General features: G+C 49.0%; 1 protein-coding gene across 1 annotated transcript in view; it reads left to right on the plus strand.

Moving 5' to 3' along the window:
* Positions 1–24760, plus strand: part of LOC140392263 (uncharacterized) — a 206242-nt gene that overhangs the window by 142780 nt on the left and 38702 nt on the right. The window contains exons 77-92 of the mRNA XM_072477579.1: positions 921–1073; positions 2579–2731; positions 3629–3787; positions 5479–5676; positions 7023–7202; positions 7365–7523; positions 7677–7832; positions 7926–8075; positions 9260–9412; positions 9800–9952; positions 12658–12813; positions 13788–13940; positions 15157–15318; positions 16686–16841; positions 20792–20947; positions 21669–21824. Coding sequence (XP_072333680.1) covers positions 921–1073; positions 2579–2731; positions 3629–3787; positions 5479–5676; positions 7023–7202; positions 7365–7523; positions 7677–7832; positions 7926–8075; positions 9260–9412; positions 9800–9952; positions 12658–12813; positions 13788–13940; positions 15157–15318; positions 16686–16841; positions 20792–20947; positions 21669–21824 — 2553 coding nt within the window. The remainder of the gene's footprint in view (positions 1–920; positions 1074–2578; positions 2732–3628; positions 3788–5478; positions 5677–7022; positions 7203–7364; positions 7524–7676; positions 7833–7925; positions 8076–9259; positions 9413–9799; positions 9953–12657; positions 12814–13787; positions 13941–15156; positions 15319–16685; positions 16842–20791; positions 20948–21668; positions 21825–24760) is intronic.

The following is a 24760-nucleotide window of genomic DNA, read 5'->3' on the forward strand; positions in this document are numbered from 1 at the left end:
CCCGGATGAGGGGAAAAATGTCAGGGCTTAATTGAGGGATACAAGATGATCAGAGGATTTGATAGGGTGGACAGTGAGAGCCTTCTTCCTCGGATGGTGATGTCTAGCATGAGAGTAGTAAGGGCGTGGAATGCCCTGCCTGCAACAGTAGTGGACTCGCCAACACTAAGGGCATTCAAATGGTCATTGGATAGACATATGGACGATAAGGGAATAGTGTAGATGGGCTTTAGAGTGGTTTCACAGGTCGGCGCAACATCGAGGACCGAAGGGCCTGTAATGTTTTATGTTCACCCGTGAGTAGAGGACTTGGAGCTTCTGCGAGTCCGAGGGTTATTCAGTGGTTGCTCAGACATAGCCTTCGAAGCAGGCTAGCCAATGGTCGAAGGTGGACGTGACATTGGCTGCGTGACGGGTCAGCTGCAGCCGATCAGGTTTGATGTGGAAATCCATCTTTTAAAATCTCGTTCAATAAATTGATGTACCGTCAATTACCACGAGACGAGAATGGTGGAACAATCGAGGCTTTATTGAACAAGATGTTGTGCCTCCTGCAGCTGGATCCAGAATGACTGCAGCGCAGGAAAGCACACCCTTTTATACGGAATCACTCCTGGAGCGAAATATCTTTCCTTTACGTGTTACAAATTTTTAAAAAACAAATTGGGATTTCTGTCTGGTATCCGAGAAAACGTCGGGGTCTGGTCCGGTGTTTGTAATACCACAATCAGATATTTTGTGTGACTGTTAGTCTGCCCTCTGGAGATCAGAGTGACCAAAGCTCTGGCACAGACAGTGTGTTAGGTTCACTGGGGAGAGGAGCCACAGAGCAGGATCTAGTTCCCAGTGCTCTTGGGGTTGGGAGGGTCCCACACTGATGTGATGACTATGGTGTGATTCTGTCTCCTCTTATCTTTCAGTGAATGGAACGTGTCCAGTCTCCAGGAGACTCACAATGATGTGTGACATGACACTAGGAAATGATTGCAGCAACAACACCCAATGTGACATCTGGCAGATGTGCTGCAAAACCAGCTGTGGGGCGAAATGTGTCCCAACATTCATCAACAAATGTGAGCATCAGTTACAGAGCAGCAGACACGCTCTCATGGGAGAATCCCACACAGACTGAGCAGGAAGGGCCAAGATTGAATGTGACAGTGAACATGGAGCACGGTAGCATTGTGGATAGCACAATTGCTTCACAGCTCCAGAGTCCCAGGTTCGATTCCGGCTTGGGTCACTGTCTGTGCGGAGTCTGCACATCCTCCCCGTGTGTGCGTGGGTTTCCTGCGGGTGCTCCGGTTTCTTCCCACAGTCCAAAGATGTGCAGGTTAGGTGGATTGGCTGTGATAAATTGCCCTTAGTGTCCAAAATTGCCCTTAGTATTGGGTGGGGTTACTGGGTTATGGGGATAGGGTGGAGGTGTTGACCTTGTGTAGGGTGCTCTTACCAAGAGCCGGTGCAGGCGCGATGGGCCGAATGGCCTCCTTCTGCACTGTAAATTCTATTAAAATCTGTGATAATGGAGCTTCACTGTGTATCAAAACCCGTTGTGTTCCAGCCCGGTGAGTGTTTGATGTGAACTGTGCAGATGGAGCTTTACTCTGTATGTAACACCATGATGTTCCTGACCTGGGACTGTAAGTTTGGGAAGAGTGCAGAGGGAGCTTTGCTCTGTATCTAACACGGTGCTGTAAATATCCTGCGAATGTTTGCTGGGGACAGTGTAGAGGGAGCTTTACTCTGTATATAACCCAGTGCTCTACCTGTCCTGGAAGTGTTTGATGTGGACAGTGTAGAGGGAGATTTACTCTGTATATAACCCAGTGCTCTTCCTGTCCTGGGAGTGTTTGCTGGGAACATTGTAGCGAGAGCTTTACTCTGTATCTAACCCTGTGCTGTATCTGTCCTGGGAGTGTTTGATGGGGACAGTGCAGAGGGAACCTTGCTCTGTATCTAACCCCGTGCTGTATCTGTCCTGGGAGTGTTTGATGGGGACAGTGCAGAGGGAACCTTGCTCTGTATCTAACCCTGTGCCGCACCTGTCCTGGGAGGGTATGATGGGGACATTCCGGATGGAGCTTTACTCTGTATCTAACTCTTATTGTCCCTGCCCAGGGAGTATATGATGGTGACAGTGTAGAGGGAGCATTACCCTGTACCTAACCCCGTGCTGTACCTGTCCTGGGAAAGTTTGATTGGGACAGTGTAGAGGGAGCTTTACTCTGTGTCTAACCCCGAGCTGTACCTGTCCTGGGAGTGTTTGATGGGGACAGTGTAGTGGGAGCTTTACTCTGTATCTAACCCAGTGCTGTACCTGTCCTGGGAGTGTTTGATGGGGACAGTGTAGTGGGAGCTTTACCCTGTACCTAACCCTGTGCTGTACCTGTCATGGGAGTGTTTGATGGGGACAGTGTAGAGGGAGCTTTACTCTGTGTCTAACCCCTTGCCGCACATCTCGTGGGAGTGTATGATGGGGGCACTGTTCACCTTAATTTACTCTGTAATTGAGGTTTGGAGATTTTTATGAGATGTCCTCTGACATTTGACTGATTTAAATTTTTACGTTATTTAGTTTTGCCAAAGAAATGTCCAGAAGTTTCCAAAGTGTTGTCTCTCTGCAAGAAAAACGTGACTCAGTCTTGTGAGGATGATGATGATTGTCGCGCTTATCAACAGTGTTGTGACATTGGATGTGGCAAGAAATGTCTCTACTCATTCACACAAGGTGAGCCCGGGTCTGAGAGAGTGACTGTGACAATAAACTGGGGGAAATAGGCAACAACCACATGGAGATAGATTCCTATAGACCCAAGACTGGTAGGGAGGAGTCCACTGGTCCCTAGACTGCAGAGGACAGACACTGATGGACACGAGACTGCAGAGGACTGAGACAGATGGACACGAGACTGCAGAGGACAGAAACCAAAGAGAAAAATGCTGGGAAGTCTCACCAGGTCTGGCAGCATCTGTAGGGAGGGAAAAGAGCGAACGTTTCGAGTCCAGATGACCCTTTGTCAAAGCTAAAAGACAGAAGTTGGGAAATTTCTGAAAGATGAGTCATAGCCACAGAAACCCAGGGAAACAGGGTGCTAATAGCCACAGAAACCAAGGGGAAAGGGTGCTAATGGCAGTCCCCAGAGAGAACAAAAGGTGTGAAAGGTACAGAGGACAGACACTGATGGACACGAGACTGCAGAGGAAAGAGACTGATAAACCCCAGTAGAGGGCAGAGGCACCTATTTCCATTGAACCCCTACAGTGCAGAAGGAGGCCATTCGGCCCATCGTGTTTGCAATGACTCTCCGAAAGAGCACTGTACATAAGCCCACACCCCACAGTCACCCAAAGCCAGAATCGATCCCAGCACCTTGGCAATGTCAGGCAGCAGTGCTAACCTCTGTTCCACTGTGCTGCCTCAGGCGTGACTATGAATGGCTTCACAGTTCAGTATGAAAGACGCTAGACTCATGACCCAGGGTGCCGGGGAAACTGGGACCATGAATCCAATGCCTATCAGAAACTCCGAAGCACTGAAAACACTGAGAGAATTCCCATGGGGAAACCTGCCCCACTAGTCCCTCCTGTGCAAACTGACCCTTGTACCCAATTGCTGTCCTTGTAGGTGACAAACCGGGAGAATGCTTCAGCCCCAGTCAACTGAGCTATGTGTGTAATTCGACCATGGGGAAGGCGTGTAGCAGTGAGAGTGACTGCGGCAAATTTCAGACGTGCTGCTTTACTCCTTGTGGGACCAGGTGTGTCTACAGCTTTTTCAGAGGAGGTGAGTCACGTGGCTGAGCTTCACTCCATGGTCTAACCGGTACTTTTTGTAGCCTGCCAGTGTTTGATGGGTTAGTGCAGAGGGAGCTTTTCTCTGTATCTAATGCCGTGCTGGACCTGTCCTGTGTGCGTTTGATGAGGACAGTTTAGAGGGAGCTTTGCTCTGTATCTAACCCCGTGATGTACCCGTCCTGGGAGTGATTGATGGGGACAGTGTAGAGGGATCTTTACTCTGTATCTAACCCCGTGATGAACCTGTCCTGGGAGTGTTTGATGGTGACAGTGTCGAGGGAACCTTACTCTGTGCACGATCTAATGGAAAAGTTTCAAAGTGTTTATGTGTTGTGGGTTTTGCTGGCAATTCTGCCTTTGAATTCCTCCTATCTAACCACAGTTAATCACTGTTTTGGGGCCTGGGGTGTTTCCTATGGGGTTAGTCCACAAGTAGAATTATTTTCATCACTGTGGAGTTGAATCCACTGGTCAGACTGGCTCCTCCGAGATCGGGCCACCATTTTGAAATGTGCTTCGGTCCCGAGGTGGGATTGTGGGTTCCCCACCCATAGGGAATGCCACCTACTCAAACATTTGCATTGCATCCCCCCACTCCCCGAGTAATGGCATCCCGCTACGGGGTAACTGAGGGGCCCACTTTCTCAGGCCTTCCCATGCCCCTTTCCAGCTCCCCTTCCAGACCCCCACCCGTCACCCAACCCATCTTTCAGAGGCTACTTCATGCCCACCCTGCACAACCCCGCGCCCACACTTCACACACACCCTCAACTCTCCCTCATGCGCACAGCCTCCCTCAGTCCCTGACCCTTGGCAGTGCCATCCTGGCACTCTGGCACTGCCACCCTAGTACCATGGGCGTGCCCCTACCGGCTTGGTGGTGCCACCCAGACACCTTGGCAATGCCTGTGTGGCAGTTCCAATGTGCAAGCCTGGCAGTGCCAAGGTGAGAACATTCCAGCGGCAGGGCCAAGGTCCACGCTGCCGAATCCCTGACCACCCAGGGGCCTCCAATGAGCCGGGGAACCCCCACCCCCCTCCCCCCAGCTGCTGTGACGCCTGGTCCACGAATCAGCACCTGTGTGACGGCTCGCTGGGGAACCAATTAGATGATGGGAGGCTGTTAGATAGGGTGCTCCTCCCGTTAATGGGATGGAGATTGGCCCTAACTGGTAATTATTGGTTTCTCGGAGCCTGATCGGCACCGGGCACAGTTCCCGATTGCGGACCCCCCCACAATCTACCCGGCTCGCTTGGATTTGTGCCGGGCGTGATACGGCTGTTACATCGTGCCCTCTGTATCTGAGCTCGTTGTATCTCGAACCTGAGAGTGCTTGATTGGGACAGTAGAGGGGAAGCTTTACTCAGCATCTAAACCCAGTATGATACTTCTCCTGGGAGTGTTTGATGGGGACAGAGAAGAAGGAGTTTTACTCTCTATCTACTCCCGCGCTGTACCTATCCTGTGATTGTTTGATGGAGACAGTGTAGAGAGAACTTTTCTTTGTATCTAAACCCCATGGCGATACGTGTTTGACGGGGACAGTGTAGAGGGAGTTTTCCTCTTTATCAAACCCTGTGCTGTCCCTGTCCTGGGACTGTATGATGCGACTGTGCAGAGGGAGCTTTACTCTGTGTCTCGGTGATGCTGGATTGTGCATGTCTCTCTCTCCCACATAGATGATGGGCAATGTCCTCGTCCAGAGTATCTGGCCCGCGTGTGTAACAGCACCTTCGGGAAGGTGTGTGAGTCGGATGGAGATTGCAATGGTTCCCAAAGTTGCTGTGATGCTGGCTGTCAGAAACGATGTGTCCCATCATCCTTTGGGAAATCCAATTGGGGAGGTTCCTGGTCCAAAACGAACAGATCATCAACAGGTCTGTACAAGTCTGCAGTGGGTCGCATCTGTATCTTTGTCTCTCACGATATCTCTCAACATCTATCCCTCTCTTTCTACGTCTGCCTCTGTCTCTTTCTCTGTTTATAATTCTCTCCGTCTCTGTCCATCTGTCTTTGTGTCTCTCTTTCTATCACTTTTTCTCTCTTTGTCAGTCTCTATCTGTCGCTCTGCCTCTTCCCTGTCCCTCTCTCTCTTCTCTCCCTCACCATCGTTCTCTCCTTCAATCCATTAGATTCTCTTTCTGATCCAGTCACTGTCTCTCTCTCTCTCTCTCTCTCCAACCATCACTTTCTATTTTTGGTCCTGTCTCTCTTTCTGTCTCTCTCACACCGCCTCTCTCACTCTCCCTCTCACTCTCTCTATCCCTCTCTCTGTCTCTGCATTTCCCATTCTCTGTCCCACTTTCTTGCTGTGTCGTTCTTCTCTCTCTGTCTCTCAGTTCCTGTCTCTCTCTCTCTGTTTCTCTCCCTCTGTCTCTCCCTCTCTGTCTCTCTCTCTCCTTGTCAATCTGTCTCTCTCTCTCTCTCTCTCTCTCCTTGTCTCATTCTCCCTGTCTCTCCCATCCTGTCTGTCTTTCTCTTCCTGTGTCGTTCTACCCTGTGTATCTCTCTCTGTCTCTATTTCTTTGTCTGTCTTCCTCTCTCTGTCTCCCTCCCTCTCTGTCTCGCTCTCCGACTCGCTCTTTGTCTCTCTCTCTCCTTGTCTCTCTTCGTCTCTCTCCATCTCTCTTTCTGGCTCTCTGTCGCTCACTCTCATTCTTTCTCTCCGGACCTCTCTTTGCCTCTCTCACACCATCTCTCCCCCTATCCTTCTCTCTTTCTGTCCCACACTCGATCTCTCCATCTGCCTCTCTCTTACTTTGTACTATCTCTGCCTCTTTCCCTTCTTCTCTCTCTCTGTCTCTCTCTCTTTCTCTCTCTTTGTCTTCCGATCTGTCTCTCTCTCCCTTTGTCTCTCAGGCTTCGTCTCTCGCTCTCTCTCTTTATCTAGGTCGTCGCTCTTTTTCTCTCCCTTTGACTGTCTCTCCATCTCTCTTTTCGTCTCCCTCTCCATCCCTCTCTCCTGTTCTCTCTCAATTTCTCCTCCGTCTTTCACTCCAGCTGTCTCTTTATCTCTCAAGCAGTCTCTCTCTGTCCCTCTCTCACTCTCTGTCCCACTCTCTCTCTCTCTCCCTCTCTCTCTTTCTCTCTCTCTCACCCTCTCACTCTCTCTGTCCCTCTCTCTATGTCTCTGTCTAACTCTTTGTCTCTCTATCCGTCGCTCTCTCTATGTCTGTCCCCATCTCAGCTGTCTCCAGCCTTAACCAATCTTATGGTTTCTTAGATTGGACTGCCAAGAAGTGTCCTGATGCATCCAGTCTGGATCGTGTGTGCAGGATGAACCACAGTCAGCCCTGTCAGGATGAGGAGGATTGTGGCAAGTGGATGCAGTGTTGCAAGACTCCCTGTGGCAGCAGATGTGTCCACTCCTTCATGGGACAGCAGCACAGTCCGAAATTCTCAGGTAAGAGCACATGGCCAACCGGACGCAGCAAAGTATCAACTGCGTCTCAACAAAGATGAATGAAAAGTCAGTCCCAGCTGACTGGGACTGATAATGCAGAATGCTGATGTACTGAGATCCTCGCTCCCACCCAATTCTCATTTTTGTCTCTCCTTTCACCAGATCTGACAGCAGGGGACTGTCCTGCCCCACACCGCCTGTCCACAATGTGTGAGCTGAGGTATGGGGAGCTGTGTGAAGATGACGACGATTGTTTTGCCTGGCAGACCTGCTGTAACACCACCTGTGGCAGACGGTGTGTCCATGTTTTCCACGGCAAGGGTAAGTAACCGATCGAGACATTCGCTCCCCTCCTAGATCCTGCTCCATAGAGATGGAGGTCACGGGGGCCCGGGAGAGCCAGTGGGGTGAGTGGGAAGCGACGTCCAGATTAGACACATCAAACTGAGCCATGTATCACTGTCCACTCTACAGGTGGTGACCGGAGATGTCCAGAATCTTCTCGACTGACTCACATCTGCACAATGAGCTTCAACACCCAGTGTCACAATGACAGCGACTGTGATGGTTGGCAGACTTGCTGCAATTCCAGCTGTGGAAACAGATGTGTCCCCAAGTTCCTGACCAGATGTAAGAAATCGCTCAGCTTTCCTCTGTATTTACCCACACGCTGTCACTGTCCCGTCAGTCTTTGATGGAGTGTTTGAAATTTGTGTCTTCCAGCCATCCAGTGTCCTGCTTCCAGCCGATTGGACAACTTCTGTGAACTGAAGCTCGGAGATGTGTGTGAGAGTGACGCTGACTGCTTGGCCTGGTCCTCGTGCTGTGATGCCGAGTGTGGAAAGAGATGTGTTCCTCGCTTCTTCATGTCCCGTGAGTGGTTCGAAGGGTTTGAGGTGATCAGAGTCTGTTCATGGCGCTCTGAGTTCATCACAAGCTGGGAATGGAGTGTGCGAGTGTGCAAGTGGGAGTGTGCGTGTGTAGGAGTGTGCGTGTGTAGGAGTGTGCATGTGTAGGAGTGTGCAGAATTAACACTTAAATAATTCTTAAATAAAAGAAAATCTTTAACTTACTATGTAAACCTGTCACAAACTTCAATTGAGCAACCCAATCCAGATCAAATGCCACTTACAAATAAAGTTAACAAAACAGGTTACTTGCTTATCTGTGCAGACTTTTAAAGAGAGAGAGAAAGACCCTTTTCAGGAACAACCAAAATATCCTTCTGTCTTCTCAGACTCAAATCCCATGACAAACCGTTGTTCCACTGAAAAGATTATAGCAGACTTCAAACTCCAGTCAGATCTGGCTCCTCCAATTAATGACATTATCCGTAATCCATTGAGATGACCCAGTACCAGACTAGTTGGACTAAATAGTGTCCCTCAAATTATCTGTATCCCATGGAACCAGCCAAAATATAAACACCATTTGATTAGACTTTTATCTGTGACCAACAAAGTGGTTTGAATAAATGATTCCCTCGCCTTATATGATTTCTTAATTGCAGCTTTAGGAGACACACTGCTTGTATTTTAAACCAGGGTTCTTACTAATATTACTGCAAAAGATAGAAAATACAATGTATAGAAACATTTCTACATTCATCAGACTGGCGATGGAACCTGTTGCCGAGCTGTTTCACCCCTGACTCCAATTAAAGATGTGTGACTTCATTCATCATTAATGGGTTCCTGAAGGAAACCACTTTGTTTGGATTCTCCTGAGGGATCTCTCCATAATGGGTGACCTGAGCTCGACCATCGATTACAGACATTCTCTGTAATTCCTCATTTATGGAGGTCTCCAGAGAAGGAGGGTGGGATTCTCCGCCGGCGTGATTCTCCGATTTGCCGGTGCCCGGGGGTTTCCCGACGGCGTGGGGCTGCCCCACAATGGGAACCCCCGTTGACTGGGCGGCGTAACAGAGAATCCTGCGGGCGGGTCGAGGCTGAAAAGTGGCGTGTCGGGGCGGACAATCCAGCCCATTGTGACTCCACTCGGGCAGATCTGGCAAGTGAGGTTTTCCTGATTGATCACCGATTTCTGTGTTCCAGAGGATGATACCTGTCCAGCGCCCCACCGTCTCACCCCAATGTGTGATCTGAAACTCGGAGACCAGTGCAGCGGAGATGATGATTGCGACGCTTGGCAGACCTGTTGTGACACCAAATGTGGGAAAATCTGTATTACCAGCTTCATGGATGATGGTAAGCAAGGAAACGGCAGCGCAAGGGGATAAGGAAGAAAGTGAACGAGGAAGAGAGACGGAGAGATAGGTTGAAGCAGAATGAGAGAAATTGACACGAAGCAAACAAGAGAGAGTTCCAGTGACAGAGAGAGAGAGCGAGACACACTGACAAAGAGGAGAGAGAAACAGAAAATGTGAGGGTGAGACACAAGAATGCTGTGATCAAGACAAAATGAGACATACTGATGAATAGAGTGTGAAACAGTGCAGCATTCCTTCGGTATGGTGCTCTGACTGTGTGATACACTCTCAGTATTGATCCTCAGACAGTGCAGTATTCCCTCCGTACTCTCTTTTGCTGTGTGTATCTCCCTCCACCTTTAACTTACAACTTTTTCTCATGCAGATGAAGGAGATGAATGTCCTGACTCGCACCGAGCGAGGAGGATCTGTGCCAGCAACTCGAGTGAATCTTGTAATGATGATGAGGGCTGCAGTTCCTGGAAGCAGTGCTGTGATATCGGCTGTGGGAAGAAGTGTGTCTACTCCAGCTGGCACAGTAAGGACAATCCACCAAAAACTCAGTTCACAACACAATTTAACTTCGACTAACAAACAATACCAGAAGAGAGCCCCAGGATCTGTCCATAGGAACAGGCCACAGGATAGAGTCCCCTGTGTACGACACAATACCAAGCTCCAGGACTCTGTGTGATTGGTCACATAAAACAGGACCTTGTGTCTAATTGCTCACAAATTCCAGGGTCCTGTGACTGATTGGCAACATGACCAGCGACTGTGTGTCTGATTGGTCACATAACCCAGGGCCCTGTGCCTGATTCACCACTTACCCCAGGGCCATGCGTCTGATTGGCCACAAGATACGGAGGTAAGGTCAAAGTCACCATCATCCCAGATGGCCATAGGCTGCTTACTCCTTTGAGGGGGAGATCTGGCAGGTGGTGATTTAACCGGAGGACACCTCAGGTGAGGGGCAGGATTGAAAAGCCAGGCCTTCACGAGTAACCTGATCCAATACAGCAATTGAACCCGCACTGCTGGCCTTGCTTTGCATCATAAACCAGCTGTCCAGTGAATTGAGCTAAATCAGCCCCCTCATGGTACAGAGCACTGTGTGTGATAGGTCAGATAATCCAGGGACCTGTGTCTTGTTGGCCACATGGTACAGAATGCAGTGTGTGATTGGTCACATAACCCAGGGCCTTGTGTCTGATTGGTCACTTAACCGTAAACCCCATGTCTGATTGGCCACATGATACAGAGAATTGGGTCTGATTGGTCACATGATCCAAGCTCCTCGGTCTTATCGGAAGTCTGATACAATGCCTTGTGTCTAATCGGCCATTTGACCCAGGGCATTTGTCTGATTGGTTGCATGATCCAGATCCCCGTGTCTGATTGGTCACATGGTCACTCCCAGATAGGTTGGCCACTTGGGCAGAAACATGGCAAATGGAGTTTAATCCGGACAAATGTGAGGTAATGCATTTTGGTAGGTCTAACACACGGAGAATATACCGTAAATGGCAAAAAGCCTGAGGAATATAGAAAGTCAGAGAGATCTGGGCATGCGGGTCCACAGATTTTTGAAAGTGGCAACACAAGTGGACAGGGTAGTCAAGAAAGCTCATTCCGTACGGAATGCTTGCCTTCATTGGATGGGGCATCGAGTATAAAAACTGACATGTCATGCAACAGTTGTATAGATCCTTGGTACGGTCGCACTTGGAATACGGCGCACATTTCTGGTCGCCTACTACCAGAAGGATGTGGAGGCTTTGGAGAGGCTGCAGAGGAGATTTACCAGGATATTGCCTGGTCGGGAGGGTGTTAGGTATGTGGAGAGGCTGAATAGACACGGACTGTTTTCATTAGAAAGACGGAGGTTGAGAGGTGACCTGATCAAGAGGTCTACAGGATTATGAGGAGCATGGATAGAGTGGATGGGCAGGCACTCTTTCCCAGGGTGGAGGAGTCATTCACCAGGGGGCATAGGTTTAAGTTCCATAGAGGAGATGTGCGAGGCAGGTTTTTTACGCAGAGGGTGGCGAGTACCTGGAACGTGTTGCCAGGGGAAGTTGTGGAAGCAGATACATTACCGGCGTTCAAAAGGCATCGTGGCAAACACATGTATAGGATGGGTATAGAGGGATACAGCACAAGAGAGTGCTGAAGGTTTTGGCACAGTTTGGTATTATGATCGGTACAGGTTTGTAGGGCCGAAGGGCCTGTTCCTGTGCTGTATTGTTCTTTGTTCTTTGTCTGTGGCCTTGTGTCTGATTGGTGACATTATCCAGGGACATGTGTCTGATTGGTCATATGGTCTGTTACCCTGTGTCTCATTGCTCACCTGATGAAATCTCCTGTATCTGGTCACATGCTCCAGCCCCTTCAACTGATTGGTCACGTGTTATATTAGGCCAGAATTGTCCACTACCTCTCTCCACTTCACCCAAGGACACCCTCCGTGGATATTGAGAATAGTTCACCCATAATCCTCTACTTGTTGTCCTGCACTTTCTCCAACATTTTCAGGCACACCTTAAGTTGCCTGGGTCCTGAATTCTGGAATTCCCTCCTTTTGCAAAAATATCGTTTTTTCATAAATTTAGGGTGCCCAATTATTTTTTTCCAATTAGGGGGCAATTTAGCGTGGCCAATCCTCCTAACCTGCACATCTTTGGGTTCTGGGGGCGAAACCCACGTAGACACTGGGAGAATGTGCAAACTCCCCATAGATAGTGACCCAGGGCCGGGATTCGAACCTGGGTCCTCAGAGCTGTAGGCAGCAGTGCTAACCACTGTGCGGTGTGCCGCCCCTGAATTCCCTCCTTAACTGCCTCTGCAGCTCTCAACTCCTTTAACAAACTCCTTATAAAGTGAGTTCCTTGACTAAGCTTTAGGTCACCTCGCCCTAATATCTCCTCGATTGTCGACACAAAGAAAAGCTCGATTGAACCTGAGCGGACAGCACAGAAAGAGGCCATTCTGACCTTCATGTCTGTTCCAGGTCTTTGAAAGAATTGTCCAATTTGTCTCTCTCCTGCTCTTCAGTATCTCAAAGGCCTTGACATCCTTCCAAAAGTGGGCAGCAGAGATTTGAACACAACCTTCCAGCTCAGGCTGAAGCAGTGATTTATAAAATGGTTGAGGAGGAATCATTAGCTTTGTACTTTGTACCTGTGTTTATAAAGGGTCAGGATCCTGTGTGCTTTAATGATCTCTTTCTGTCTTCCTGTAAAGAAGAGAGCGATCAGTGTCCAGCCAGCAGCTCACTGAGCAAAGTTTGCAGCTTGAAGCTCGGAGATGAATGTGAGGAAGATGTGGACTGTGACCATTGGCAGATGTGCTGCGATGCTGGCTGTGGAAAGAGATGTGTCTTCAAGTTCTTCAAAGGAGGTGAGGAATTCCACAGAGTGGATAATGAGGAGTCATTACAGTGTGGGGGGAACTGAGAATTCATGACAGTGTGGAGCCATTACAGTGTGGGGGGAGTGAGGGGTCATTGCAGTTTGGGGGAAGTCAGGAGTCATTGCAGTATGGGGGAGGTGAGAATTCATTACAGTGTCGGTGAGTGAGGATTGATTACAGTCTGGGGGGAGTGAGGCATCATTACAGTGTGGGAGAACTGAGGATTGATTACAGTGTGGGGGGGGAGTGAGGGGTCATTGCAGTGTGGGGGAGATTGAGGAATCATTACTGTGTGGGGGGGGAGTGAGCAGTCGCTACAGAGTGGGGGGAGTGAGGAGTCGCAACAGTGTGGGGGTGCGTGAGGATTCATTACAGTGTGGGGGAGATTGAGGAATCATTACAGTGTGGGGCGACTGAGAATTCATTACAGTGTGGTGGGTTTGATAATTTGTTTCAGTGTGGGGGGAATGAGAATTCATCAGTGTGCCGGGAGTCAGGAGTCATTACAGAATGGAGGGACTGAGAATTCATTACAGTGTGGGGCGACAGAGAATTCATTATAGTGTGGGGGGACTGGGGAGTCATTACAGTGTAGAATGAGCATTATTCTGTATCTAACCCCGTGCTGTACCTGTCCTGGGAGTGTTTGATGGGGACAGTGTAGAGGGAGCTTCACTCTGTATCTAACCCCGTGCTGTACCTGTCCTGGGTGTGTTTGATGGGGACAGTGTAGAGGGAGCTTTACTCTGTATCTAACCCCGTGCTGTACCTGTCCTGGGAGTGTATGATGGGGGCACTGTAGAGGGATGTTTACTCTGCATGTAACCCTTTGTTGGAGCTTCCCTGGGAATATTTGAATGTTACAATTGAGATTCACTCCATATACCTTCTGTCCACCTGCAGAAAAGGAACCTGAGATTTGAGTAGATATTTGATCCAATCTGCTTGTTGTTTCCTTACAGAGAATGGCAGCTGCCCAGCTCCCAGCCGCCTGCGACCCATGTGTGATGTAAATTACGGAAAGGAATGTGAGGATAATGATGACTGTGATCTGTGGTTAACCTGCTGCGATGCTGGCTGTGGGAAAAGATGTGTCCATCGCGCTTCCAGACATGGTAAGAGGGACAAACTGTCCAGGCAGCCTGCAGACACCTCATGTTGAATAGTTCCAGTTTATACATAGGGGGAGGTGGTGACATAACGGTAACGTCGCTGCACTCTTAATCCAGAGACCCAGAAGAATGCTTAGGGAAAATAGGTTTTAATTCCTCCATGGCAACTGGTGGAATTTGAATCGAATTCATAAATCTGGAATCTAAAACTAATCTCAGTAAAGGTTACCATATAACTATCATTGATTATCATAAAAACACATCTGGTTCACTAACATCCTTCAGAGACGGACATCTGCCATACTTATCTCATCTGGCCTCCATGTGATCCAGAGCAATGTGGTTGAGTGTTCCCTGCCGTCTAAGCACTCAGTTGTATTGTAGAGAATTTCTCACCACCACCTTAGAGCAATCAGGGATGGGCAATTAATGCCGACAACCCATTCAAGAATAAATACTTCTTCAATTCCCAGCTGGAGCTGCTCAGTTCAGTTTGGATCCAGGGGCTTTCTCCACCATTCGATCAGATCATGGCTGATCTCATTGTGGCCTCAGCTTCACCTTCCTGTCTACCCCGCCCATACCCTTTGAGTCCCTTGTCAATGAAAACTCTATTTAACTCGACCTTGAATACATTCAATGACCCAGCCTGTGCTGCTTTCTGGAGAAGTAAATTCTACAGCCTCGCACCCCACGCAGAGAATGAAATTCTCCTCATCTCCAGTCGTCCAGTCACAGTCTTTCCCCATGAGGGGGCAACATCATCCCAGCATCCACTCTGACAGGCCCCATCAAGATCTTGTATTTTTCTGAATCTAATGGAGACAGACCCAAACTGCTCACCCTTTCTTCATAAGCTAATCCTCCCTCCATCCCAGGAATCAGTCAAGCCAGCCCTCTCTGAATGGCTCTGAATATAATTTAAGTAATTTCTTTAGTATGGAGACCAACACCATGCCCAGTGCTCCAGATGTGGTCTCACTGTAACCTGTACAACTGGAGCAAAACTTCACTCCTTTTAATTTGATTCCTCTGGAAATTAAAGACAATGTTCCATTGGTCTGGCATTTCCTCAGATTCTAGAATCATCATCCTTGTTTTCAAATCCCTCCTTGGATTGTTGCCCTCGCTCCCTGTCCCTGGAATCTCTAACATTCTTGGTATTTTAGTTGCTGATTTGCGAAACCTGCCTCTCATTGTGTTCTCGTTTTTAAAACAGGGAAGCGTGACAGGGAATGTCCAGAACCTTCCACGACGCAACACATCTGTGACAAGGGGGAGGTGGAGAAGTGTGAGAGAGACGATGATTGCACAGGCTGGAAGAAGTGTTGTCAAGTCGGAGACTGTGGGAAACGATGTGTCTACACCTTCCACAAGAAGGGTGAGAACAAGACCGGGAGGGTCTGTAAAAGAGTAGAGTTTGTGCAAAGGGAGAGGGTGACTTCGAGGGGACAGGGTGAGTGAGAGAAGATGGAGTTTAGCAGGTCAGTGATAGTATGAGAGTGGAGAGGGCACATGGAAAAGGGGAGATGGAATTTGGGAGAGGGGAGATGACGTGTGAAAGAGGGCAGATGAGACAGGGGGGAGTGTTCCTGAGCAAGCAGAGAGAACTCGTGAGAGAGAAGGGAGGACGCATGAGTGAGGACAGTTGCATGAGAGTCAATATAAGGGGACAAATGGTTGCTGTAGAGTGCAGAGAGGATTGTGACAGGGGTGAGAGGGTTGGTAATCTGTGCAATTCTCGATCCAGAGAGGCAGATTACGATCCCAGACCATATCCCAACAGTGACTGTGATACTGGAAAAAAACAATAGTTTATTTTATTTGGTGAGACTGTGAGGAAAGGATACATTGTTGCAGGGACGATTGTACAAAGAAATAGGGGTTTGGTATTTTAAAACAAAACTATATTACTGTCAAAATATTATAATCTTTATCACCACACCCAAAAATAGTTCACAATTACCCCCAAAACAACACTACTCAACACATTGAAATACAATATCCTTACTTGCTATCTTTATTCCCACTTAAACAACAAGAAAATAGACTATCCCAGCTCTCAATCCACCCTAAATACCAATTGGCCAGAAGGATACTTGCTTTCCAGTTATTCTTTGAGAAAGAGATCTCTGGGGCGATCTCTGGTTTTATCCACGCCAGCGGGACAGGCATTTTAGCGGCGGGACTTCGGCCCATTCGGGCCGGAGAATAGCGGGGGGGGCCCGCCAACCGGCGCGGCGCGATTCCCGCCCCCGCCGAATATCCGGTGGTGGAGAATTCGGCAACCGGCGGGGGCGGGATTCACGCCAGCCCCCGGCGATTCTCCGACCCGGTGGGGTTCGGAGAATCTCGCCCCTTGTCTTTCAAACCAATATTCTTTTAAAAACATGACTGCAGCAGTCTAACATTCGAACATACTGTGATGTTGGCTTTTATCCCTTCACCAAATACTTAGAATACAATATGTCTGAAATGTATACATTCATCACAGCGAGAATTGCTCAGTTGTTGAGTATATGAATGACTGAGATGGATTGATGTTTGGACACTGAATGGAGTCAAGTGAAATATAGATCAAGCAGGATTATTGGGGTTAAGCTTTTCTTCCGTGATGAATCTTATTGAATGGCGGAGAAGATTGGAGGGGCCGAATGGCCTCTTCCTCCTCCTGTTCCTTATGTTGCGACCATTGTCTCTCTCCAGAACCAGTTCAATTTGACTCCCAAAATGTTCTTGTGTCTACAGAGGAGGTCTTTGAATGCCCAGCAGAATCACGACTCACTCCCATTTGTCAGATGAAACTGGGAAATCGATGTTCCAGCGATGATGATTGTGATATTTGGCAGAGATGTTGTGAGGCTGGATGTGGGAATAGATGTGTGATGAACCTCAACTTTCAAGGTAAGGAATATGGGCTGACCAAACCTCACCTGCCTGTCTCTGTTACCTTGAGATTTACTCTATGTAACCCTATGCTGTCATGTCCTGGGAGTCTTTGATGATGTTAAGACACCCTCGGCTAGTGCACGATCAATTAGAGCACTAGGCCCAATACTGCACTCACAGGCCTTCTGGAGAGAGAGAGCACTCACACAGGCATTCTGGAGAGATAGAGAGAGAGAGGGAGCGAGGGATAGAACTCACAACAGGATTTCTAGAGAGAGAGAGAGAGAGAGACAGTCGGCTGTTAGACTCGAAAAAGTAAACAAGGATCATGCATTGAATTCTGTTCATTGGCTTTTTACACTCTTTGCCCCATTGTACCGTACCTCCCATACTCCCATACCCCCACCATTCGGTATCCTTGTTTTCCACCAATCAGTATTTGATGACATTATCATCCTGAGTTTTTGGGAAGTCTCCTCTTGTGACTTTAGAATTGGTAACAGGTCATGCAGGAATTAGCTAGCCTGAGGCACCTTCATCCAACAGAGGATGGATTAATGGCTGCCACCCCCTCTGTAACAGGCTGGCACCAGCAGCCTGTATTCCTGCCCTTATCACTTAGCTCACTATGAGGCTCCAGCCAGTTTCACAGCAGCCTTGAAAGCTGCACTCGGCCTTTTTACTTTTAAGACAACAGATGGTATCGGACCCATTCATATTTTTACAGAATACTCCTTTTGGCAACGTGATGTTACGACTTCAAAGACGATAGTGTTTCTAGTGCAATGTCTTTTTTGAGCTGAGTGTTACATGGCTGTCACGCGGCCTATGCTTCATGGCAGAGGTCACATGACTATGGCATGTAGTAACACCTCTACACGGTCCATTATGAACAAAACAAATGTCTCTGTCGCTGTGGAGTTTGCACATTCTCTCCGTGCCTGTGTGGGTTTCCTCCGGTGCTTCTGTTTCTTCCCAGTCCAAAGATGTGCAGGGTAGGAGGATTGGCCACGCTAAATTGCCCCTTAGTGTCTAAAGATTAGTTGGGATAAAGGAGATAAGCCGGCGGAGTAGGCCTCGGTAGGGTGCTCTTTCAGTTGGTCGGTTCAGACTCGATGGGCCGAATGGCCTCCTTCGGCACTGTAGGGATTCTATGATTTTATAATACTGGTATAACAAAATTATAATACAAGTTATACTTGCGTTTATATAGTGTGAGTATAATACAAATACATGGCTACAATACAGAGTGAATACACAAGGTAAATGTGTAACAATAGTCACAGTTTATAATGTGACATTCTAAAGCAGTCCCATTATATTTCAGTGAATATAAAGTATTGGATAATAATGATCTAAAGAATTGTACCATTCCGAACTGCTCACATACTGTTCCAAAGTCTCATTAAAGTAACAGTTTGTTTGTATCCATTATAAGATAGGCAAGCATGCAATGGGCATCTGTGATTCTGTTCCTCCCCACCCCCCCCATCACACCTTAATGCACAATTATTTCAGTTATTGCAAGTGTTTAGGTATTCCGGATCTGAAGAAACTATCTTACAAGCTGATATCAGGCTCAGCCACCAAAAGAGGGAAATCTGTTTCTCTGTTAAGAGTCCGAGTAGCTCTCACGAAGGGAGGTTACATTTCTTTGTCTCAAACAGTTAGACAGGACTTCAGTTACTTTCTAATGCGCGATGTTCGGATACGTCTAACCGTATGTTCGGATACTCATGACTAAACACCCTACCTCTGTCGGTCGGGAATCCATGTAATTTAAGACTTCTTAAATGAGTGTCTCGAATCTAAGAGAAGGATACATCTAAAGACCTCCAAATACAAATGGTGTCTACGTATTTCTGTGATGTTCAAAATGGAGTCAGTTCTGTTCTGACCAAATCCTTCACGGTTCACATCAGCCTTTCTGGAGAGAGATAGCCGAGTCTTGCCTGCATGCTGTCAAAATCAAAACTGAAACCTTGGGACTCTGAAAAGCATTCCAGTGGGACAGGGGCAAATCACCACCTGTGGCCGGGCAGAGCGCAGACATTTTGTTCAATTCATTGGCCACCAGACAATCAATCAATTAAAACTATACTGTCGCTGTCCTGGGAGTGTTTGATGTGGACTGTGTAGTGGTCGCTTTACTCTGTGTCTAGCCCATGCTGTATTTGTCCTCGGTGTGATTGATGGGACAGTGTAGAGGCTTCTTTATTCTATATCTAGCCCCGTGCTACAACTGTCCTTTACGTGTTTGATGTGGATAGTATAGAGGCATCTTTACTCTGTATTTAACCCTGTAATGTCCCTGTCCTGGGAGTGTTTGCTGGGGACAGTTCAGAGGCAGATTTACATAAGAAGATAAGAACTAGGAACAGGAGTAGGCCATCTGGCCCCTCGAGCCTGCTCCGCCATTCATTGAGATCATGGCTGATATTTGTGGACTCAGCTCCACTCTCCGGCCCGTACACCATATCCCCGAATCCCTTTTGTTCTTTGGAAAGGTATCTATCTTTTTCTTAAAAATGTTTAAAGAAGGAGCCTCAACTGCTTCACTGGGCAAGGAAATCCAGAGATTCACAGCCCTTTGGGTGAAGAAGTTCCTCCTAATCTCGGTCCTAAATCTACTTCCCCTTATTTTGAGGCTATGCCCCCCTAGTTCTGCTTTCCCCGACCAGTGGAAACAACTTGCCCGCATCTATCCTATCTATTCCCTTCATAATTTTATATGTTTCGATAAGATCCCCCCGCATCCTTCTAAACTCCAATGAGTACAGTCCCAGTCTACTCAACCTCTCGTCATAATCTAATCCCCTCAACTCTGGGATCAACCTAGTGAATCTCCTCTGCACTCCCTCCAGTGCCAATATGTCCTTTCTCGGGTAAGGAGACCAAAACTGAACACAATACTCCAGATGTGGCCTCACCAAAACCTTATACAATTGCAGCATAACCTCCCGAGTCTTGAACTCCATCCCTCTAGCAATGAAAGACAAAACTCGATTAGCCTTCTTAATCACCTGTTGCATCTGCACACCATCTTTTTGCGACTCCTGCACCAGCACACCCAGGTCCCTCTGCACAGCAGCATGTTTTAACATCTTACCGTTTAAATAATGATCCATTCTGCTGTTAATCCTCCCAAAATGGATAGCCTCACACTTGGCAACATTGAATTCCATCTGCCAGACCCTCGCCCATTCACCTAACCTATCCAAATCCTTCTGCAGACTTCCGGTATCCTCTGCACTTTTTGCTTTACATTCTATCTAACCCTGTGCTGTACCTGTCCTTCGATTGTTTGATGGGGACACTGCAGAGAGAACTTTACTCTGTATCTAATCTTGTGCCATACCTGTTATCGGAGTGTATGGCGGGGACAGTGTGGAGGGAGCTTTGCTCTGTATCTAACCTCTTGCAGGACCTGTCTTGGGAATGTTTGATGGGGACAGTGTGGAGGGACATTTGCTCTGAAACTTACTTCATGCGGGAACTGCCCTGCGGGTGTTTGATGGGGACATTTCAAAGGGAGCTTTCGGGAAGAGGTTTAAGGTACGTGGGACAAGGTTAGAGGAGATGTACGAGGCAAGTTTTTTTACACAGAGGGTAGTGGGTGCCTGGAACTCACTGCCGGTGGAGGTGGTGGAAGCAGGGATGATAGTGACATTTAAGGAGCATCTTGACAAATACATGAATAGGATGGGAATAAAGGGATACGGACCCAGGAAGTGTAGAAGATTTTAGTTTAGACGGGCAGCATTTGTCGGCACGGGTTTGGAGGGCCGAAGGGCCTGTTCCTATTTGTTCTTTGTACCTGTCCTGAGAGTGTTTGTTGAGAACAGTCAAGACGGAGCTTTACTCTGTATCGAACCCCGTGCTGTGGTTGTGGGACATTGAGCATTGAATGGTGTCTTTTGGTCAGGAGTATCAGTGAGTGATGTCAATCTGTGTCTTCCCTACAGGTCACGGAGGGACATGTCCACATTCATCCAGACTGCATTACGTGTGCAAGATGAACTTCACTGCTCCCTGTGAGGATGGTGATTCCTGTGGGCACTGGGCATCATGCTGTAAGACGGAGTGTGGGCCGAGATGTGTGCCAGAGTGCCTGGCAAAAAGTAAGTGCGCATGCAAGAGACGGAGAATGGTAACCTGGGTCGTCACATGGAACAAAATTAGTGGGGTATTGGTCAGCCTCCGTGCACTCATTGGAGGCTGCAGTGTCAGCCTAATACCTCCGTGATAGGAGGCTGTTTGGGAGGTGTGTCGGCCCAGTCAATGGAGGGTACGATTGGTTGGCCTTTGTTCAAAGAGGCTGAGGAGCAAAAGCATGGGTCCAATTGAAGTCTGATGTGTTAGAGAGCCCTTTACGTAGTCGAATGGTTCTCTGACTAATATCTAGGCAAATCGGAGTGTGAGTCACATATTCTCGGCTGTGTTGAAAAGGGCTGGGACTGTCAGACCGTGAGCACATTATCCAGGCCCACAATCCCTGGTTTTCATTAATGAGGGCAGAACGGAGGAAATGCTGGAGTACAGGGAAGGGTGTTGGCAGGGTGGGGTAGAACCAACTGGACTGCTCCTGTGGAGGGCTAGAATGAGCTCGATGGGCCAAGTGGCCTCCTGTGCTGGGACCATTCCATGATTCAGACAGAACTGGGCCTTGACCTCATGAGCTAATTGTAGGATCTTGCTGTGCGTGCGTTACCCATAACATCTCCCAGATTGTAACATTGCCACACTTTGAAGAAAAGTGAACCATTGACACAGAGCGTTTTGAAATGTCCCTGATGTGGGGAAAGACATAGGATCAATGTGAATTCCTCCTTTGCTCTTCAGAACCAACGGACCAGTGCCCCACTGAGGACAGACTTTCCATCTTCTGCCAGATGAGTACCGGAGATTCATGTGAAGACAACAAGGATTGTGATGCTTTCCACACTTGTTGTGATGCTGGCTGCGGCAAGAAATGTATCCCCAAGTGTTTCACAGGAGGTGAGAGAATCGTCCCCACCCACTGTACACTGACCCCTGTCCCGTCAACATAGGTTAGAGTATTGAGTGAATTAACCCGGGTTCCTGCTCCTGCTCCCTGTCCAATAATACCTGGCTTAGGGAGGGGGTGCATCTTCCCGGTTTCCAGCTCCTGATCCCTGTCCAATAATACCTGTGGTAGGGAGGGGGTGAATCGTCCCGGGTTCCAGCTCCTGAATCCTGCCCAGTGTCCCCTGTGTTTGGGTGAGGTGTGAGTCAGCCCATGTCCCTGCACTAATTCCAGTCTAATGATCCCTGGGTTTGGGAGGGGGTGAATCATGCCGGATTCCTGCTCCTGCTCCCTGTCCATTGAGTCTAATGTGTGGTGTCAGATTGAACAATACGAATTTCAGCTTCCCACTGTGATGAATGTATGAAATTAATATATATATGATATGCGCTGATGCAGTAATGATTTCGAGAGTCTGGGGTAGGGTCTATGTATATGTGCTGCAGTGACATGTTTTAAGAGTCCTGAAAACAATAAAGACAGACACTGTGGCTGCAGAATGTGCAATTAAGATGTCATAAAAGTGTGATTAGTTTCTTCAGGTCCTGCTTTTTTTAAACAAAGAAAAGACTAATGGGTTTTTGTTATGATTTCTGGGCCGTAGATAATTTGATATAGTGTATATAAACTTAAGCAATTAAGTCATGCAGTTTGAGTGTGATGTACCGTAATTACCACGAGACGAGAATGGTGGAACAATCGAGGCTTTATTGAACAAGATATTGTGCCTCCTGTAGCTGGAACCAGAATAGCTGCAGCGCAGGAGAGGACACCCTTTTATATACCGCCTGCTGGGCGGAGCCAGCAGGCAGGGATTTACCATCGTACCTGTAATATACGGGCAGTCCCGTAATTCATACAATATACCACAAGTGGTGGTTACAACATTCACCCCCTGTTTAAAAAAAAGAATCTGGCGGGGGTGGCAGAAACATTACAAATTAAGTCTGTCGGGGGCTTTGGCTTTCCGCCGCGATCGCCCCAGTCCTGGTGGTGATGTGGGCGCCGACCTGGTCACCTGCGACTCTGGGAGCGTGTTGTCCTCGTCTTCGTCACCCCTGAGTGGATCCAATGGGAGGACGGATCCTGCTGGGGTGGGGGCTGCGGTGAGGTTCGCTGGAGGGAGGGTGAGTGGCGCAGGTGTGAATGAGGTAACCGGGGGGGGGGGGGGGGGGGGGGGGGGGGGAGGAGCGGTGTCAGGTCAGGGGTTGTGGGTGGGGACCCATCTGGTGCCAGGTCTCGGAGGGAGACTGTGTCTTGGCGCCCGTCGGGGTGTGCCACGTAGGCGTACCGCACGCTTGCATGTTGGAGGTGGACTTTCTCGACCAAGGAGTCCAATTTATGGCTCCGCACATGCTTCCAGAGGAGTACGGGTGCAGGAACTGTCAGCCATGTTGGGAGCGAGACCCCAGAGGTGGACTTCCTGGGGAAGGCAAACACCCGTTCATGAGGGGTCTCATTAGTCACGGTGCAGAGGAGCGATCGGATGGAGTGGAGTGCATCGGGGAGGACCTCCTGCTAGCGGGAGACCGGGAGATTTTGAGACCCCAGGGCCAGCAGGACGGCCCTCCAGACCGTCCCGTTCTCCCTCTCCACCTGCCCGTTCCCCCAGGGTTTGTAGCTGGTCGACCTGCTCGAGGCGATGCACTTGCTGAGCAGGAACTGACGCAGCTCATCGCTCATGAAAGGGGATCCTCGATCGCTGTGGATGTAGGTGGGGAAACCGAACAGAGTGAAGATGCTGTGCAGGGCTTTAATTACCATGGCAGAAGGCAAGTCGGGGCATGGGATGGCGAAGGGGAACCGTGAGTACTTATCAATAACGTTGAGGAAATACACGTTGCGGTCGGTGGAGAGGAGGGGCCCTTTCAAGTCCTTGCTGAGGCATTCAAAGGGGCGGGAGGCGTTCACCACGTGTGCTGTATCCGGCCGGAAGAAGTGCGGCTTGCAATCTGCGCAGAAGTGGCAGTCTCTGGTGATGGTCCTGACCTCCTCAATGGAGTAGGGCAGGTTGCGGGCCTTGACAGAATGGAAGAACCGGGTGACGCCCGGGTGGCAGAGGTCATAGTGGAGAGCCCGGAGTCGGTCCACCTGTGCGCTGGCACATGTACCGTGGGATAGGGCATCAGGGGGCTCATTGAGTTTCCCCAAAGGGATACAAGATCTCATAGTTATAGGTGGAGAGCACGATTCTCCACCTCAAGATCTTGTCATTTATGATCTTGCCCCGCTGTGTATTATTAAACATGAAAGCAACCGACCGTTGGTCAGTGAGGAGAGTGAATCTCCTGCCGGCCAGGTAATGCCTCCAACGCCGCACAGCTTCCACTGGCTTGGGCCTCCTTCTCGACAGAGGAGTGCCGAATTTCGGAGGCATGGAGTGTGCGGGGAAAGAAAGCCATGGGCCTGCCTGCCTGGTTGAGGGTGGTGGCCAGAGCCACGTCCGATGCATCGCGCTCCACTTGGAAGGGGAGGGACTCGTCGACCATGTGCATGGTGGCCTTGGCGATGTCCGCCTTGATGTGGTTGAAGGCCTGGCGGGCCCTAGCCGTCAGGGGAAAAACTGTGGACGTGATGAGAGGGCGGGCCTTGTCAGCATTATTAGGGATCCACTGGGCATAGTAGGAGAAAAACCCCAGGAAACGTTTCAGGGCCTTGGGGCAATGGGGGAGAAGGAGTTCCAGGAGGGGGTGCATGAGGTCGGGGTCAGGCCCTAGGACTCCAGTTTCCACTACATAGCCGAGGATGGTGAAGCGGTTGGTGCGGAACACGCATTTCTCCTTATTGTAGGTGAGGTTAAGCAGTTTGGAGGTTTGCGTCGTGGTCCTGCTGATCGTGGCCGCAGATGGTGACGTTATCCAGGTACGGGGAGGTGGCCCGCAGCCCA

Source organism: Scyliorhinus torazame, chromosome 16 (assembly GCF_047496885.1).
Source record: "Scyliorhinus torazame isolate Kashiwa2021f chromosome 16, sScyTor2.1, whole genome shotgun sequence".
NCBI lineage: Eukaryota > Metazoa > Chordata > Chondrichthyes > Carcharhiniformes > Scyliorhinidae > Scyliorhinus > Scyliorhinus torazame.